The sequence below is a fragment of the Lissotriton helveticus genome, chromosome 1_1 (assembly GCF_964261635.1).
Source record: "Lissotriton helveticus chromosome 1_1, aLisHel1.1, whole genome shotgun sequence".
NCBI lineage: Eukaryota > Metazoa > Chordata > Amphibia > Caudata > Salamandridae > Lissotriton > Lissotriton helveticus.
This window is the reverse complement of record NC_136057.1, coordinates 676,428,657-676,449,495: the sequence shown is the minus strand read 5'-3', so window position 1 is coordinate 676,449,495 and position 20,839 is coordinate 676,428,657. Positions and strand designations below refer to the sequence as shown.

At 40.6% G+C, this 20,839-nt stretch overlaps 1 protein-coding gene across 3 annotated transcripts in view; it reads right to left on the bottom strand.

The window, feature by feature from the left end:
• The window catches only part of DMTF1 (cyclin D binding myb like transcription factor 1), a 517,741-nt gene that overhangs the window by 187,349 nt on the left and 309,553 nt on the right, over positions 1-20,839 (bottom strand). For all 3 annotated transcript variants that reach the window (XM_078674193.1, XM_078674191.1, XM_078674190.1), the window contains exon 11: positions 1,738-1,889. In XM_078674193.1, the coding sequence (XP_078530319.1) occupies positions 1,738-1,889 (152 nt within the window). The remainder of the gene's footprint in view (positions 1-1,737; positions 1,890-20,839) is intronic.

Genomic DNA, 20,839 nt, shown 5'->3' with positions numbered 1-20,839 from the left:
TAACAAATGTTTACTTTGTAGCAGCTAAAAATAGCTTTAATATCTTGAGTAACTGCAAAAGGACTACCTCTATGCGCAATCCAGAGCTAATTGTGCCTAGCCATTGGTAAATAGTGAGCGAATCTTTTGTTAATTCCCCATCACTAACAAACTGTATTGTACTTAATTTTATCACTAGGCATGAAGGGAGGTACTTGGACAACTGAGACAATAAGGCGCCTGTTAGTACAACCACCCTTTAGGGTTCACCTGCCCTGGGTACTCTATCCTCTGCCTGCATGCGCAACAGCCTGGGGACGTCATATTTTGGTGGAACCACACCTGCTTCTGTTGTCAGTGTGCCATTATCTAGGATGAAAGCAGAACTGAAGAAAGTGTCCCGTAGCCCTTCACACACTTCCAGGGTCAGACCAAACGCAATAGTGAACACAATCCATGTTAGAATGGAAGATACAGAGATCAAACAACAGTGCCCATCCCTTGCAGAGCAGAGACAAAGCATAAAGGGGACCCACTATGTTTTAACAAACTACCCAATTAAGCTGCAAATAGTATTTTGAAACCAAGAGATAAAATAGCATCCAAGTCAAACTTTTCCTAGTCACATTTTTAGGGCCTGCCTCTCAGACTTTCAGAGATTTTTATTTGCAGAGGTTTTATTGCCCTGATCAATAAAGGGGTAATTTCCTCCCGAAAAGCTGAAGTAGTAAAGTTGCACATGTAAAACAACAATCTTGACCACCAAGAAGAATACCGTTTTTCTGTGTTTATACAACATTAACTTGTGTTCTGTAATACATATGCTAACCTAAATGGGAGGCTTAACAATTCAGCCTGGATTGGGGAAAGGAATAGTATGTGACAACTCTCCTCAGTTTCACTGGCCCGTCAATTCCACTCAATCCCAGAGAATTTTGTGGCCTCTGGGACTGCCACTACCTCAGAGACACAGGCGTTTCCAGAGCCACTCACTGTAGCATCATAGCCCGAAATGAAAGCAATATCTAAGACATTGGGCGATGGACATACTGTACCTAGGGAGCTGACTGGGGGAATATTAGGTCACTACTGCTAGATGAGAAATTATTAACTATTATGGATGGAGCAACTGGATCACAAGCAGAAGTAGGGCTTACAGACCAAGATGTTCAGCAAATCATTCTGCTGAAAAAGTATTTAAACTGTGACAATACACAAGTTCCTTTAACAACCCGGTAAAATCTGCTGATGCCCAAGAAAAAAATAAACATTTGCTGTGGCGGTCGCAGGGGAACAAACATGCATGGTTTTCCGCTCCAAAGTAGGTGCGCGTGGGCCATTAATCAAGTAGGAATAGATAGTCTACACATAATAGAAAGTGTAGGATGAGAATGTAGGATAGCCTCATGTTTTAGGGCATTCATACAAAATAACTAGAATAAGAAGCACATTTCTCATATACCTTCACTTAAGATGAACTCGGTTGTTTGCAGCCCAATTATTAGGGAAGTTGGAAAGTAATGTGTGCCCCACTGAATGTTTATGGGGACTGCAAAATCTGTATGGGTTTTGATCAGAAAGACGTTTTAAGTAATGCTGAAAGCTTTTTACATCAAGAATAACTTCTTCCGAATCCTCTGAGGCACACGCAAAGCAAATAGGTAGACACTTAATTTACCAGAAACTATCTTATTCAATTGAACATATTTCAGGTTTGCAATAAAGTAATTGAAAGTTTATATTGAACATTTTCCTTACCAGGAAATGAAACATCCTTGTGATTTGCAATTTGCCTCTTAACAGTCCACCATTTACTTCGAAGCCACTGAGGTGAACGGACACTGCTCCAACCTTCAGCTAGTATGTCCCAGTTTATATCATTTTCATCTAGCACGTCAAGCTCGATTATTCTAATAGGTTTGAAAAAAAAGACAAACTTTAAAAATCATTTTGTGCTGGAGGGCAGGTTGAAGAGCTGTTAGAAGCCTTTAAATATGGGAATTGAAATAATGGAAACTGGCTACTAAAACAGAATACAAATCCATTCAAATGTGTTATGTAAACAAGACAGATCCATCAAAAATAGAAACATTGCAGCCTGTGGAAAAGATGATATTCTAACACAACACGCTCCAACTTTTATTTAGGAAGTATAATCTGATAGTATCTAATGCATAAATTAACAATTAGGACGGAGGAAATAAGAAACAACAATAGAATGGAAGAATATAGAAGAACAAGGGGAATAAGGAGAGAGAGGCCATGGGCCCAGTATCTTAAGCAGTGCTCCAATAGTACTACTTCCTTACTACAAAAAGCAATTCATAAATCTACAGGTGAAGCTCTCCAGCTCTGCCTCTCCTATCTTTTATGTGGCCTCCTCACATGGACGCATTCTATTTTGTAGTGAATGTAGGAGGCAAAAGGAGAGAGGTGATAAAATGTGGAGTTACTCAAAAATGAAAGGGGTTAAGGCAACATTTAGAAGGGGTTTGGGAGGGCAATGCGAATACAAAAACCTGCACTGACAAAAGAGTAAGACCACTTCAATTTACAGAAAACAAATCTAAAGCCTTAATGTTGTCAAATTAGGCCTACATGTCCTCCAGCCAAGCCTTGGTCAAGAAGAAAGTGGAGGCAGAGAATTTTTACCACCCCGTGGTAATTAATGCTCCATTAGGATTAAGCTTATTTTTTAAGAAATGTTCTCACATTGCAGGGGTTTTCAAAGGATCCAATAATCTACCAGAGTATAAATGTATGCATGTGTATATATATTTATATGAAAATGAGTAGAAAGGTAATTTTAATGGGGCATGCTGGTTCTTCTAATGTATTGACTTAAGTACCGATTTATCGATGTCTCTATCTATCTATGGGCAACTGTGTAATATGCATAAAGCAGAGTTGTTTAAAAATGTCACCTAAACTCTAAGATGGCATTATACAAGACCTTATACCACATTAGATGTTATGCATTTTTACATCACATAATATATTAATTTTAGTACTCTTTCTTAGACCACCGGAGCTCCATCGATTAGTGCCCGAGACTGTAGCTATGTCTGTCCATGTTTCAAGAAATGTGTGTTTTGTCGGGCATAACAGGTTTATATTTAAAATGTGCTTATTGCTACAACGTGTATTACTGTAAATCAAATTTCAAAGGCAAATCACATGATAGGAAATTAAAAACATGCCTTTGAAAATGTGCTTTTCTTTTGTAGTACACTGACACTATAAAAGTTTATTAAGACAAATAAAAAAAGAAAATGTAGTGCAATTTGGGACAGTGTAGCTTTTTGCTGACAAATGTACTTGTTTGTAATGTTTACTTTCACACACTGGATAGTATTTATTGGTAAATGCTTGCATCAATGATGAGTTTGCAAGAGTGAACATGCTAGGTATGCTAACTAATGGTTTGAGAGCAGCACTGTCACTGTGAAAGTGTTGTTTTTGGTTTTACCAACACATGAAAAAAAGACGTGAAATATCCTGCAAAATAATTAAGCAGTGTGAATTATTGGAAACGTCTCAAGTTTGACCTCTTTTCTGTGCAACACAAGATTTGAAACCACTGGCAAGCATTCAATAGGAAGGTTTACCCATGTAATTAATATATACTAATATAAATTACATACTTAAGCCTGCTTATTGAATGTTTGCCAGTGGTTTCAGTGAACGGGGAGATTAATGTTTTGTTCCAGCCATTGATCTACTTTTTCCTCAGTCCTTACTTTTTTTAAATTTAGATTTTTCTTTTTTCTCTTACAATTCTGATAAATTGCACATGTTGTGAACCCCCTTTTTTGTAAACATGCCAAGCCAACTGTAATCAGGTTGGCTGCTGTTGAGTTTGGTCTTGGAGATTACAGAAATTGTAAACACCCAAATTGGTTAGATTAAATGTATCTGGAATTTAACAACACATTCTCATATAAATCTTCCAGTGACGTACAAGTCTTTATCCAATGCTTCTCAACACGTGTTTGATCATATATCTTGATTTGCTGCTTTTGCCATAGGGATGCAGTGAAAGAGTTTATAACTCTCAATTTGCTTTCTTGTCTCGTAGGCATTCCAACATGATCGTGTGTCAGGCGCTTCTATTAATGATAATAGTGAGACTGAATACATCTGTTCTTTTTCTATATGAAGCTAAAGGGGAGAGTATGTGTCCAGATCTAATCTATGGAGGCATCATACCCCTTGGCTGCAAGGGAGGACATCCGGTATTCAGCAACATTTCCCAATCTGACCCCTCCGACAATATTTTGTTTCCTTAGTTTTCCAAATGATAGACTACATTTCTTATTTCTCTATATAAATGTATTAATGGGGCTATGTTTTTAAAGACATTACAAGGAGGAACTATTGGGAACATAGACGTAGTATGATTAATAAGCTATCCCAAGTAAGAAATCTGGAGATTTGTGTCGTGTATCAGGACTTTCGTACAATTAATATTATGCACATTCATTACGATTTGAATTTGTTAAAACAATATCCTTACCCTTCTGGGTAGGTGTCTATAATTTGTAATATTGTAGGCACTGAGATGTTAACAATGGACAGAAATTGAATAATATAATTTACAACTATTTTATATGAATATTTTGTGTTGATCCCTTATAGGCCACTATTTATCTTTAATGCGGTCACAAGAGGTTCACATGCAATTAATAAAAGAAGTGGAGAAAGGGCACAGCCTTCTCTTGTGCCTCTTCACAAAGGGGAGAATTCGGAGCATTCAGTTTTATATTTGCCAATCTGAGCATATGGACAGATGTCTGTGAATTGCTCCCATTCTGGAACTGTTGAGGGGGTGTGACCAAGTGCATCGTGCTGGCTGATGTTCCATTAATTGTTCTCATCTTGCAACCTTTGAAATGTGTATCCTTCAGGGTCATAACTAACTTTGGGGGAAAACACTAGCAGCGGAGACTATCCGGAAATAAAACTAGAATATTGACTTTTTGCCTGTGATTAAAAGACCTGTGATTTAGAGTGACACAGCATCCAAGATGCATTCACCTGATGTAAGAATGCGCTGACCACTCTGGTGATAAAGGTTAGCTGCCAGGAAAGCTTGGTATGGAAACGACGACTAATCATTCATGGCTGCTGCGAGCCCCTAGAGGCCTACAGCTCACACAACTATGCAATAACTCCCTTGCTGTATAGGTTGGTGCCTCAGGGTACAGCTTGACTTCAGAGATGTGTGTAGTACTGTGAAGTTCCACAGCTCCTCCGACATCAAAATTGAGCTAATTAAGATTTTACATAGGTGAGCGGTAGATCGGACCAATAGTGGTGCAAACACACTTGAATAGCATGAGCTATGGTGACAATTAGTACGAATGTGTGTAGTATACTATAGTTTAGCTTGAAACACCAGGGACTCCTCTGCATATCAGCTTATTGACTCTCACAAACAACTATAATTTAGTGACTTACTTTTCAAACTTCTCACCTAGGAATAAGTACCATCATCGGTTTGCTTCTATAATGTTTTGCAACATTAAGTGCACTCATTCAAGTACAAAATCTCGCTCTGTGACCTAAAAAAGATGCATAACAGCTTTGAGAGCCCATCCAGCTGTTATACGGATTTGTAGCACTTTCAGATATGGCAGATAATGCCACTTTGACACACCTAAGTGACTTATGGACCAACATTCAAATCGATCGAAAATGATTCCTCCTCAGATAAAGAGAAAGTAAGTTTGAAAACTGTAATTAAGGACCTATCCTCTATTTGTGAACTAATTTAGGAAACTAAAACCAATACGGATTGATTCACCTACATAATGTGGAAATCCAAAGCGACATGAACTCATTATTTATGCTGGTTTCTAAAGCCGAATCTTGAATCAGTAATGCACAAGACTCTAAAGTGAAAAAGGATAAAGCTTTAAAAGAGGTGATGTCAAATTACTACAAGTCAACAGTGTAATCACTGAATTGCATTGACAGAAATCGTAGGGGAAATATTAGAATTGTTGGCCTTGTATAAGGTTGTGAAAAGAATACATAATCCTGTGAGGAATATTTGAACTCCGGGATACCGATGAATACTAAGCTCACCTTCCCACACAATTCTGAGACTGAAGGAACTAACCCTGCGACATGATCGATCTCTAAAAATAGTAAACATAAACCTCGATTAATTATATTTCTCCCCTTATGATAGCAATACAATGTGATGATTCTTAATGAACAAAGTCAAATCCAAAACATTGAAATGGGAAGGCCCTTTAATGTTTTGTTCCTACCTGAAGGACACAAGCCTGAACAGGAAGGTCTTCCTGAACCTACTTGAACAAAAGAAACACTTACATAAAATATATGATTTTATCAGGAATGATAATCGCTCATGAAGGTGCCATCTAGTCATTGTATTACCCTGAAGATCCAAATATTCGTCAGGCAACTGCTCTGAATCTGGAAATTACACCTGCCAGTACTTTCTCATTTTTGGTAATTGTATTCTAGCATTGGTTGTTTGGACTGTTTTGATCATATTCTTTCTTCAATAGGCATGTTTTTATTTAATGTTGTGGACTTGATACAAAATATTAGTTCCTTCATGTGCACATACTTCTGAGGGTTGGTATCTGTTTCTTTGTTACGAAAGCAGCTGTGATGTTTAATGATTCTAGAGTTGGAGGTTGAACAGACTAGTAAAACAGGAATCTCCCCAGGTTAAGAGTAACTTTTTCACATAGGTTACATAATTTGAGGTGGAGTGTTTGAGGACAAAGGAGTTTAGCATGGGTACATACCACGAAGAACCTTCTTTTACTACCCAAGCTACCTTCACTATTTTTCTATCAACTCTCTCTCTTCCTTTCTATAGACCGACTTTTTGCACTGACTACATGGAAGCCCCTGCTTCTTCGTGGACATTCCAAAACAAAAATGGAAAATGCTACTTCTCAGTATGCATCTGTTCTTGGCATGTAGGGCTGCTGTCATTCATATCTTAGCATAGATCACCGCCTAGTGTTGGGTCCGGATGATTGCACCTTGTTGTCTTGGAAGAGTCTTCGAAGTATCACGAGATAGGGGACTCCTCCCTTGGACTACAGTGCGCATGGGCATCCACTCCATCCTTCGATTGTTTTTCGCCATTGTGGCAAAGATGGAGTATAAAAAAGTAAAAGATGGCCATGCAAAGAAAATCCTGCAGTTGCGACAGGCCCCGGGGAGGAGGGTGGGCGATATGAATGTCAGCAGCCCTACATGCCAAGAACAGATGCATACTGGTAAGTAGCATTTTCCGTTCGAGGCATGTGGGCTGCTGAATTCATATCTAAGCATAGACTGTATAGCAGTATCTCCTCTAGCGGTGGACGCCTGCCCCAGATGCAGCAGTTTGAAAAAGAGTTTTGAGGACAGCTTGGCCTACAGCAGCTTGCTGCTTTGATTGCACATCTACACAATAGTGTTTAGTGAAAGTGTGTATGGTAGACCATGTAGCTGCTCTACAGATGTCTTCAAGTGGAATGTTTCCTAGGAAAGCCATGGATGCCCCCATTTTGCGCGTAGAGTGTGCTCTTGGGGGAACTGTTAGAGTGTGTTTAGCTTTGTGGTAGCATATTTGGATGCATTTAACTATCCATCTGGCTATTCCTGATTTTGAGATGGGGTTACCTTTATGTTGTGGTGAAAAAGCGACGAACAGTTGCTTTGTTTTCCTGAATGGTTTAGTTCTGTCAACATAATATAATAGAGCTCTTCTTACATCTAGTGTATGTAAGGCTCTCTCAGCTACTCACTGCGGGTTTTGGAAGAAAACGGGCAATTCTATGGACTGATTGATATGGGGTTACCTTTATGTTGTGGTGAAAAAGCGACAAACAGTTGCTTTGTTTCCTGAATGGTTTAGTTCTGTCAACATAATATAATAGAGCTATTCTTACATCTAGTGTATGTAAGGCTCTCTCAGCTACTGACTGCGGGTTTTGGAAGAAAACGGGCAATTCTATGGACTGATTGATATGGAAAGTGGATATGACCTTTGGCATGAACTTAGAGTTAGTACGTAGTACTACTTTATTGGCATGTATTTGCATGAAAGGTTCCTGAATTGTTAGAGCCTGTAACTCACTTACTCGTCTGAGTGAAGTGATGGCAATTAAAAATGCCACCTTCCATGTTAGAAATTGCAATTCACATGAGTGGAGTGGTTCAAAGGAAGGTCCCATAAGTCTGGTAAGTACTATATTTAAGTTCCAGACTGGTGAAGGTGGATGTTTTGGAGGGATTATCCTTTTAAGCCCTTCCATGAAAGCTGTGATTGGTGGAACTCTGAACAGAGACAGGTGTTGTCTGTTTTGGAGGTATGCTGCTATAGCTGCAAGATGTAGTCTTATAGAAGAGTATGCTAAATTGCATCTTTGTAGATGCAACAGGTAACAAATAATGTTTTGTATGGAAGCGTCTAATGGATTGATTTGGTTATTATTGCAATAAATTACAAATCTTTTCCATTTGGCTGCATAGCATGCTCTAGTAGTTGGTCGTCTTGCCTCTTTGATAATGTTCATACAATCAGGAGGCAAGTTGAGATATCCAAATTCTAAGACTTCAGGAGCCAGATCGCTAGGTTCAGTTGATTGGGATCTGGGTGCCTGATTTCTCCATGGTTACGAGTTAGAAGATGTGGCGACAGACGCAGTCTTTGATGTGGAACCACGGAGAGTTCTAGGAATGTTGTGTACCATGGTTGTCTCGCCCATGTTGGAGCAACCAGGATCATTGTCAGTGACTGCTGACGTAGTTTGCGTGCCAATAGCGGAATCAGTGGGGCTGGTGGAAAAGCGTACGCAAATCTGCCTGACCAGTTCATCCATATCGCATTGCCGTGTGACAACGGATGTGGGAACCTGGCGGCACAGTACTGGCATTTTGAGTTTTCGTTGTGGCAAACAGATCTATCTCTGGATGCCCCCATTTTTGAAAGAACGGTTGGAGAGCTTGAGGGTGAATCTCCCATTCGTGTATTTGTTGGCTGTGTCTGCTTAACAGATCCGCTATTTGATTGTCTTTCCCTGGCAGGTGTTCTGCTAGGAGAAAAATGTTCTTTTGAATTGCCCACCTCCATATATTCTGCGCTAGATGAGAAAGCTGTAGAGAGTGAGTCCCTCCCTGTTTCTGGATTTAATACATGGCTGTCATGTTGTCCGTCCGGATCAACACATCTTTGTTGTATACGTATTTTTGGAATGCTTTCAGTGCCAGAAATATTGCTAGCAACTCTAAGTGGTTGATATGCAGTGTCTTTTGCTTGACTGTCCAGAGTCCTTGGACTGTGTATTGATGTAGGTGGGCTCCCCAACCGGTCAGTGATGCGTCCGCTGTTAATACTATTTGTGGAACTGGCTCTTGGAACAGTCGCCCCTTGGAAAGGTTTTGTGGGTTCCACCACTGCAGAGAGTTGTAAGTGCGACAACACTAGGTCTTGTAGTTGTCCTTGAGCTTGGTTCCACTGCCGTGCTAGGCATTCCTGTAAGGGACGCATTTGAAGTCTGGCATGAGGGACAATGAATATGCAGGAGGCCATCATGCCTATGAGTTGCATGAACACTCTAGCTGGTAAGGAGTGTTGAGGCTGAAACTTTTGAATTAGAGTCTGCATTGTCGTGTATTTCTATAGGTTCTGAATCAGTCCCCCCATTCCTGACCCTATTCTGGTTAAACTAACTATCAAGTTAACTAACAGTCAGCCCATGAGGCAAGAAAACCCCCATGATGCAGATACCGTTATCTGACGCAGTCACACTACGGCACAGGAACGTGTTATCTGATTAGGTCATAACGCTTGAGATCTAATTAGACAAGCGACATTCCTCCAGCCCCTGATAAGGCATACGACGTTCTCATAACAAATCAAACCTATGACAACCTGGATAATCCGTGCGGCCATTGTTTTGATTTCACAGAGAACTTTTGCAAAAGAATGTGCTAACGAGCAAGTCGTATGACATCTTTATTGACGTACCTATGTCCATCCTTACGTCAATCCCGGCACCTTTAAGGTATAAATATTACCGACCTTGCCCTATGCAAACACACGCGTGGTGACAAGACGGAGCAGCCATACTTGCCGAAGCCGAGAGCAGAAGCAGACCCCGCTGGCAGCAGCCCCGCCTTCCTGACGCGCTGAGAGACGCGCTGCTATCTCAAGCCGAGAGACCCAGCACCGGCGCTTCCGGGTAGCCCTCGCAGGCAGCCTGGAATATCGAGAGCAGAGAAAGAGATACCATTCCTCATTCATCCTAAATTCCAGGTACAGAACTGAATAACCCCTCACAGAGAATTCTTTAGTTATTCACTTGGCAAAAACAAACTTAACTTAAACTGTAACTTTCTATTCCCGCCCACGCATTAGACTTAGGTCAGGTACACGGGGTAGGCGTATTTAGAAACACCAGTTGAGTACGTTTAGTCAAATGTATATGTGTATGTAAATATATTTTAATCATTTTAAACATCATATGGCTCAGAAACCATATCAATGTTTTTACAGTATTATTTTATACTATTGCTTCTAATGTATGCACTTTACTTAACTATAAGTATTGCAATAATATCGATCCATTTCTCTTGTACGAGAAAAGAGACTGATCAATAAATAACACCTTTTTATTGAACACGCCCGTCTCTTTCTTTTCTCTACATTCTGATGAGACTAAGAATGCACGTACTGACTGAGTAAAATAATTGCCTTGTGCTCACACGACTCTTGAGATTGACTCTTGATTAGGGGAGAGCAAAGTTGTCATGTTCTATGGTTGTCAGAAACTAAATCCCTTCTTGTCTAATCAGGGAAGTTAATCCTTCCTTGAACATTCGAGAAAGTTTCTAGCGAACTCTGAGCTTAGCTGGCAAACCCAAAAATTAAGTCTAGTATCGACAGTAGTAGACCTAGTTAACGTCTGGCCTAGGCCTTTACTGCTGTAGGTACTATTCCAATGCGCAGAGCCTATTGGGAAAATAGGAGCTACACTACATGGCGCCCAACGCGTTTGGAAAGGGCGATAAAACTAACGTAAGACATTTAGAGTAACTCAGTCGTGCTTTCTCACTCAGACCCCTTTTCCCAAATACTCCAAAGACGTCTGGAGTGGGTGAAAGGTTATTATATCCTCCAAAACCTCGCAGGAGGGAACTCCTATGTATGGTTCTTGGTCTAGTCAACGTTGAAGGATAAAACAGTTCCAGAATATTGTGCATCTAATCTTTGTTCCATAAAGAAACCTGATCTGCAAACAAACAAAATAACCTTATTGACAGTAAAATGTCTGACAATGAGGAGGAAAGAGAGGCAATTAGATTAGCTACTGAAATAGCAGATGCTGATGCTACCATGCAAACAGCAGACCCGGATATAATACTCATCCAGGTCGCCAAAAGGAGATCTATAACCTTAAAACTTATAGAAAATGGACTGACACCTAGAGGTGGCACAGTCATATTCGTAATTGAGGCACACGAATATCGGCAGACAGAGGTATACTATACATGGATACATTTTCCAGCAGCAAATGCTGTAACAAAGTACTTCCACTATTACAAAATAGAGGTTCCACCCGACATTTACACTCCTTTCGAGGAGGTGGAAGTACCACTCAAATTCCAAGAGCATTTGCTCTTATTTGATGGCGCCCTAATACATAACAATCACATTACAAGGCTCGGTCCTTTAGGAAGACCAGGAGCAACGTGGCCGGTCTTAGCCGGATACACACCACATCCAGACATCGAAAGAATGCCTGCAGCAGAGCTATTAATACAGCTAAAACAACTACTAAAAATTCATAGACAATTAGTTCAGTATGTAATGCGGACTTCAACAATTCAGCCAGCGATTAAACTTCCACAGCTGACCCCTCACCAGGGGAACACAAATAAAATTACACCACAGAACATCCAATCCTGCCTAGGTAAAGTTCCAGCTAAACGGGAACAAATACCATTCTGGTTGGCACAGAAAATTACCCAAATAGAGGCGGTGTTTCCTGACACCACCCCGCTGGAAAAACACAGGATTCTGACTATATGTCTCCCAATGGGAATCGCACCACACATTGAGGACTGTGACACTTGGGGTACAGTCTTTGCTTCCATCTACACAAAAACGCACGGTGTTCCGTCCATTTCGGTAATACCAGATGTGCTAAAACAAATTCAAGATGAATACGGTCCAGAACCTGCTTTAACTCTTGGTATGAAATTACTGAAAGACTTCAAGCAGGTTTCGGCTATATTACTAGCCAACATAAAGGGTGAAGCAGCAAACGTGGCGATCCGCCAGAGGTTAAAAGAGACAGATATAGCAGACCAACCAGCTGAAATTGCCAGAATCATAGAAAAATCCTATGAAGAACTAGGCAGAGATAGTCTAGGTGGAATACCAGTAAAACCGCAACTGACTACAAGTCCAGAAAAAATGTTTTTTAATAATAATTCACCAAAAAAGAACTGGGATGGAAATAAACAATCCAATCCTAAAGAAAAGAAATTCCAGTCCAGAGGAAGGTCTCCTAGGCGAAGAGAGAAATCTCCAAACCCGAGACAAAGGTCACCCCAGAGTGACCCCTCTGGGAATAGATATAACCTTAGAAATAGGGATAATATTAAAAAACCTGATAGATATCAAGACATTGATACACGTCCCTCTCAATCTTTTCAGAATTCCTCGCAGAAATCGGAAAGAAGAGGACGATCAGAAGAGCACGCCAAGTCCAAAGACAAGGAACCTGCTCAACTGAAAAAGAAATCACAATTTCCAAAAAAGAAGGTAGCCAGTATCAAGGTAGTTAACAATGCCGAGAATACTGAGGACACAACTGAAAAACGGAGAGTGGGCTCAGACAATGCTAGACAGCGCAGCAGAGGTGAGCATAGCTCGCAAAGTCCTTATGAATCATCTGGAGACAGTGGACACGAATGAATACCTTCAAGTGGAAACTGCAGATACCAGAGTTAGCAAGCCCCACAAAATATACGAGATAACATTACGTATAGAGGGAGATAAGACTAGGAAAATTAGGGCACTATTTTGGGATAACCTCTCCAAAGGCTATGACATCCTTCTAGCTGAAAAAGACTGGCCACCAGAGTTTGTCAGGGAGTGCCCTCATGGCGAAGAAGTAATTATGCCTGCCTTCTCGAATCAAATACCGATTCATAAAAAATATACACTTGCTAGAAAGTGGGCAGTGGCCTTAGCACCTGCTTTATATAAAAATCATGTAGGATGGGATGAGGATTCTCCTCCTCACAAAGTCCAGTTAAAATCACAACCAACTGCACAAAGGCAGTACCCAATTAAGCAAGAAGCTAAAAAACAAGTAAATGAAATACTAGATCAGCTAGAATACCAGGGGGTGATTGAAACTTGCACCTCACAAATGAACAATCCTTTGTTTCCGGTCGCCAAACCAGACAACTCATATCGTCTAGTTTTGGATTACCGACACCTTAACACATGTTGCAAAACCTTTGCAGTGCAAAACTCACACAGTGCTGCACTAATGAATAACATAGTGCGCAAAAAATACAAAACAACCTTGGACATCTCCAATGGATTCTTTTGTCAAAACATAGCACCAGAGAGCAGATATTTAACTGCATTCTCAGTAAATGGCACTCAAAAACAATTCTGTCGGTTAGCCCAGGGGTACAAGAACAGCCCGGGGGTATTCTCAGCGAGAGTAACAGAATTACTACAACTATATGATGATGAAGCATTATCTTATGTCGATGACATTTACTTAACAGATGATGACTTGGAGACTCACTTGAAAAGAGTGAACACCATAATACTTGGTTTCGCTGCAGAGGGTTACAAATTCAACTTCAAAAAATCCAGAATTGCCCATCTGAAAATCCAGTCCGGAGGATATGAATTATCAAGTATTGCCTGGTTGACAGTCTTTTAAGAACTAGAAGAATTGAAAAATCTAAAATATGATAAGACGTATCCTCTGCCAATCGACATTCTGCCTCTACGACATTACGCCTGTGTAATCTATACAGACGGACATGCTCAACCATCCGTTTGGGGAGAACAAGCATACAACCCCACATGTGAGATTACAAAAGAAGTGTGGCGCGGAGGTAAACTAAGACCTCTATTAACAAAGACACTCAGTAGAAACCAATTCAGAACAACAAACTGAAATATTAGCTTTGAAAATGGCGCTAGATAATGCGGATCGCGAATTCCCGACACTTATAGTGTCAGATTCATATTACTGCGTCAAATCATATAACAGCGATTTGCAGACATGGATTCAGAACGGTTACAAAGATGACACAGATGCACCAATAAAGCAGAGACTGCTCTGGGAACAAGTAGCTCTTTTGAAAAAAGAACTACCAAAGACTCACGTGACTCACTCACTGAGTCATCAGCGTGATGGCGTTCACGTTGTAGGGAATTCATTGGCTGAAGCAGCCACAGCGGCAGCCACTAAACCGGCTCCCGTAGATCGAAAAAAGCGTACATTAAAATACATTGACGGTAAAACATTGCTGGCGGTGAAAACGTCATCAAAAGGCGACTGCTCAGCGTTACCGATCAACTATCCACTCAATTATACATACATAATCGATGCAAACTCCGTCCCTTTTGCTCGAATCCCTGGAGTGGGGGATAGAGTGATTCCAAACATGGACAGGAGAAACTTGTTAATCGCAGACGCACACATGGGCGAGGGTCACAGACACCTTAAATTAAAAGATTCTCTGGAAGAATTACAGTCACGGTACTGGTGGCCAGGCATGAGCCTGCACTACACCATGTTTGTAAAAAACTGCCCAAACTGCAACAGAGATCGCAGTGGGGAGAGAAGCAGTTTAATACCTCGTCGTATCAAGGCAGATAATATTACCAGCAAAAAGAATGGCTTGCGATTAACATATACAGGCTAGTTTCCACTTATAATGTAGATCACCAGCACTCGGCTGACGTCCGGACTATTATACAAGATTTGCGAGTCTAAATGGCATATACGCTAAGAGCATGCTACGTTCGACCATTTCTCTCACTCAGGCAAACCAGCCTGGGGGGGAAACATGGCCAAATGAGCACAGCCCAGCGGGAATCTTCTCACTTCCTTCCTGAGGGTATGGGACGGTGTAAAGAAAAAACCAAGGCAGAAAGCAATCTATAATAGAAAGGATATTAGGTTCGGGAGCTGGGTGGGTCAAACATCTAATAAGTGTCCAACGTAGTCTAAATAACTTGCCAAGAAATTCTCTGAAGGGATTCAGTCCGTACGAATTATTATTCGGAACTAGGATGTTGATCTCTGACCTTGATAGTCAGACTTCAGTGGTAATAGAAAAAACCTTTGATGTCAAAGACCGTTTGGCTATTTTGCAGGACTTAAACAAAACAAGAAAAGACCTGAGCAACATACAGTTGAAACAACAGCCAACGACCACTGAAGATTCACCACCTGTCCCAGCAAGACCTGTCTGGATTCCAAAAGTCGGGGATCTAGTCAGGGAGAAGATCGCGGTAAAGAAGGAATTTGGGCCTTCTTACAGAAAAGCAGTTCCTGTCTTGTCTGTCAACGGGACAAGATCAGTTGTACTACCGCCACTTGCTGGAAAAAGGAGAACCGAGTTGTATCCATCGACCTGGTAAAACCACAACATGTGGCCGATAACGAACAGTAGGCCAAGTGGACTCCCAATAAGTAGCAGAACACCAAGGTTTGCTACCAGTACAGAGGTCCTAACAAAGAGGCTCATCACATTCGAAACGCCTACAGAAGAACAACAAGGACTATGCAACAATGCAATAGAACTCAGACCTCTGAAAACCCAAATAAAGACATTTAGCAGAGACACACCAATCTACAATGAAGTTCCAAGTGAAAATGCAAGAAACAAAAATCCTGAACCAATTGGAACAATTGACAGAACTGCATCTGGTTACTTCATCAACTTCGATGATTCCTCTGAAGGTTTCAGCGAACAAAAGACACAGCCATCATCAAAATCCTTTAAAGACAAAGCTAAGGAACTTTTGAAACAACTGAAAGAAACATATCTGGTTACTCCATGGATTGAATTTTGGGTGGGTTTTGGTGCATTTATCCTCATACTTTGGCTCATCATGGTATTTACCTTGGGACGCTTCATTGAGGGAAAATATGCTAAAATGGACACAGCAAGTCAGAACATCAACTTGGTCCTCAAACCACACACATCTTCACACGTCGAGAAACGAGAACTTTCTTCAGAACTTTCTTCAGCCAACTTCACAGCAATTCCAATACCTGGTGGGGTAGCCTGGGACAACACTGACTATGAAATTTATGGTCCGGTCGAGATCCTGAAATATCCACACCAAATCAAGATCTCCTTGAGTGATTTTGCAAAACCAAACTCATTTGCTGATGATTGGGACTTTGAAAGTATAAACAATATGATGTCTGACTTAGTAATGTCTGCTAAATTTACAAAACATGATTATTTGCAAGGTTCTACAAATTATGATAGTATGTATTGCTATAACCATTATGGTAACAGTTTTTTGCATAAATCTGCACAACCAAGAAATGTTTTAAATTATAATCAATGGGAACATTGTGCTACACCTCCAAAAGGGAGCTCTAGAACCGTTTATGACAAATATTCATACTTTCAAGGTTTTAACACTAGTAATGCTGAAACATTTTATTACAAATTGTCAAACAAGACAGAGATGAAAACCATGATAACCAACACAAAATTGATTTATTCTGATTCGTTCTTTGAAAAAATGAATACTTTTGGATTTGATTATTGGGACAAAAATGTTGATTTGAAAAGTGTTTGGGGTACAAAAGAATGGCAAGTACAGGGTTTAGAAGCTTTGTTTAGAGCCTGCATGATCCCAGAACAAATGATATTTTTAAATGACACTGTTCAACAAACCACCTGTCTTGGCTTAGCCAAAATCAAAGATTTAAATAACCTGTCTATTCCAAAGCCAACAATGTTTAGCAATAGCTCTGAAACAGATGAAGAAATAGACAAACCATATACTTAACCAAAACAGAACACATCCTGATTGGAAACAATGGTTGATCTGGCCCACAGATACAAATAACTGTCAAGATAGATTCCTGAATAAAACACAGGGTTTCAAAATGACCAGGCCAGACCCTAGATATCCCCAAATACATCACCCAGGGATAATAACAACCTACAGTGTGGGCAAATTATGCCTTCAATGGCTACAAACTTCCACACTGCCTGAAATTAAGCAACACCTAACTTTACTTACTGATGGTGCTGACTTGCGTGATTTCATACTGGGACCACGCAAACAGCGTCAAAAGCGTTTCATAGCAGCCTCTGTATATGCAGCATACAATGAGGCCTGGAAGGTTACTCAAATTGAAACAGCAGAAAGAATACGGGAAATTGACCGTATTAATTTGGAAAAATCACTTTCTGTAGTGGACAATGGGTTAATGACTCTGTCCTCCAGAATTTTTTCATTGGACAGCATTGTGTCTTCAGCAATCGATATATTATCGCAAGACTTACTGTTATTACAACATGGACAGTCACAATTGCGTTCCATTGTACAGCTTGGCTGGACGTTACAAAATCTTCGTTCAGGCTATGTGCCTTGGCGTTTAATCAACACAACGTCACTATTCCAAATCTTTAACCTTACTGATAGACAAATCGGTATGGCGCAGAAGGGTGCTGATTATACAATCTTGAGCATTGAAAAACTAGAAAGATTACCAATGACAATGTCAGAACGACCTGTCAGTGAATGGATAATCCACGGAATCATAAATATTCCAATCTCAACCTTCAGGTTTCAATACTGCCAAAAATATATACAGGCTGGCATGTACGAGAAATTGGGAAAGGGGTACCTTAAAACAACTTGGAACCTGCCCTATTCACATGCATGTGTCAGTAACAAAGGACAGAAAGTGTTTCTTAGTGGCAACAATTGTGCTATGTCACTAAGCGGCACGCTTCTGTGTAACGGTATTAGTTTGCACGGAGCCTGTGAAGGGAATTCATACAACCTTTCATGTCACCAGCAAGGCGCACCTGCAACTGAAATAGAACCATTCTTTCAAAGACTCTATAATGGGAGTTACATTCTTATTGTAGACCGCAGATGTTGTAGTCTTATGCCCGGGACTCCTTATCTCGTCACTACGACGGCGAAGGTCAAGTGCTGTGGACGATCTTTGTTCCCCAGCTCCTTTCCAGACAGGGAGGCAAGGGCATGGCCCGGTTTGAAAATTACTTCTATTCGAATAGATACTTTAAGCAGAATGAAAACAGTGCTTCTTCAGACGCCTACAAGGCTCACGTCATCTAAAGAAACGTATGATCTACAAGTCGCAAGGACGACTGCAGAAATACATACATTATTATCAACTAATTCCCCCGTACATTTCGCGGAAATCCTGAGCGAAATCTTAAATATTTCTGATACCACTGGGGTCTCAAAGGTATTTAAGACAGTATTTTCGATGGCATTAACACCATTCAAAGCCATACTGGGTATTTTTCCAGATTTCGTCCATTCGATTTTTGGCGGACTTCCCCTGATCCTGGGACTAATTGCAGGAATCCTATTCCTAGTCCTTATTTTCCGTTATGGCAACCCATGTCACAGATCAAACTCTCGCGACAATGGAAGATACGATCCTAGCCATTGGATACCGGGACCGGATATCAAAAATCCTGGGACTCTCCCGGCTTAGAGACCTAAACATGACTTGGTTTCTATCATTTCGACCAATGTGGCAAAGGTGTGTTTTACCTGTACTAAGGTGTCTGCTATGCGGAGAAGAATGCGTGTTAGACACCTGTCTGACGCTACAATCGGATGCGCCAGTGGATGCAGATACACTGTTGGTTCCTACCAAGGTTCACGCACTGTGCTGCCCTCAAAGGCTGCCAATTCTGATGACGGCATTCCTGGAATCTTCACCACTACGATTGAAGGGTAGTGAAGTTCGAGATGAAAGCAGCATCGAACAGGTACGACCTTCTGTCAGCAATGCAAATCAGAATGTCAATGGAGACAATCATGCGCACGAATGCATGGTTACCCCTATTTCCGACTTAGTGGAACTTTCCCATGAAGCTGTTGACAGTTTTTTCGAAAGCCTGAATGATATGATGTTCTCTCCGGAACAGAAATAGAGACTTTTGAGTAAACTCGCACACGGCGTTCCCTGAATTCGGCCTTCAACTTTAAAAATAAAGTCACATGAACAATTACAATCCAGTTCACGGACAGCAACTTTTTTCAGCAAGCCCTTAAAAAATGTTTCTATATATTTTTTCCCCGGGACACTGATCTTCTGCTTAAAGTAAGAAACTATTCCTAGAGAACTAAGATTTCTATTTTAGATACTTTATATAGACTTTAGCTGCCCGCTGGTATGTTCACAAATATTTTATTATGTGATGAAATGGTCTCGACCTTCCTTTCTGTATAGCTATATTAAGAGCCATTTCATGTGTATTTCTCATATACCAAAAAGCAATAATGCATAACAATGCGTGTTTAATTTTGCATTTAATTCATAGCTTAAGTGCATACAATATATATGACTGCAATTTTTCAGTATATTTGAAAATTTCGAAATGCATTTATGTATTTTGGGGTGGTAAGGTATACACTATACTCTATAGTATGTTGTACTATGTTATACTATGCATAGATTAGTAGATATGACCATAGTTAGCGTGGAGTGGGTGTCGTGTATTTCTATAGGTTCTGAATCAGTCCCCACATTCCTGACCCTATTCTGGTTAAACTAACTATCAAGTTAACTAACAGTCAGCCCATGAGGCAAGAAAACCCCCATGATGCAGATACCGTTATCTGACGCAGTCACACTACGGCACAGGAACGTGTTATCTGATTAGGTCATAACGCTTGAGATCTAATTAGACAAGCGACATTCCTCCAGCCCCTGATAAGGCATACGACGTTCTCATAACAAATCAAACCTATGACAAGCTGGATAATCCGTGCGGCCATTGTTTTGATTTCACTGAGAACTTTTGCAAAAGAATGTGCTAACGAGCAAGTCGTATGACATCTTTATTGACGTACCTATGTCCATCCTTACGTCAATCCCGGCACCTTTAAGGTATAAATATTGCCGACCTTGCCCTATGCAAACACACGCGTGGTGACAAGACGGAGCAGCCATACTTGCCGAAGCCGAGAGCAGAAGCAGACCCCGCTGGCAGCAGCCCCGCCTTCCTGACGCGCTGAGAGACGCGCTGCTATCTCAAGCCGAGAGACCCAGCACCGGCGCTTCCGGGTAGCCCTCGCAGGCAGCCTGGAATATCGAGAGCAGAGAAAGAGATACCATTCCTCATTCATCCTAAATTCCAGGTACAGAACTGAATAACCCCTCACAGAGAATTCTTTAGTTATTCACTTGGCAAAAACAAACTTAACTTAAACTGTAACTTTCTATTCCCGCCCACGCATTAGACTTAGGTCAGGTACACGGGGTAGGCGTATTTAGAAACACCAGTTGAGTACGTTTAGTCAAATGTATATGTGTATGTAAATATATTTTAATCATTTTAAACATCATATGGCTCAGAAACCATATCAATGTTTTTACAGTATTATTTTATACTATTGCTTCTAATGTATGCACTTTACTTAACTATAAGTATTGCAATAATATCGATCCATTTCTCTTGTACGAGAAAAGAGACTGATCAATAAATAACACCTTTTTATTGAACACGCCCGTCTCTTCCTTTTCTCTACATTCTGATGAGACTAAGAATGCACGTACTGACTGAGTAAAATAATTGCCTTGTGCTC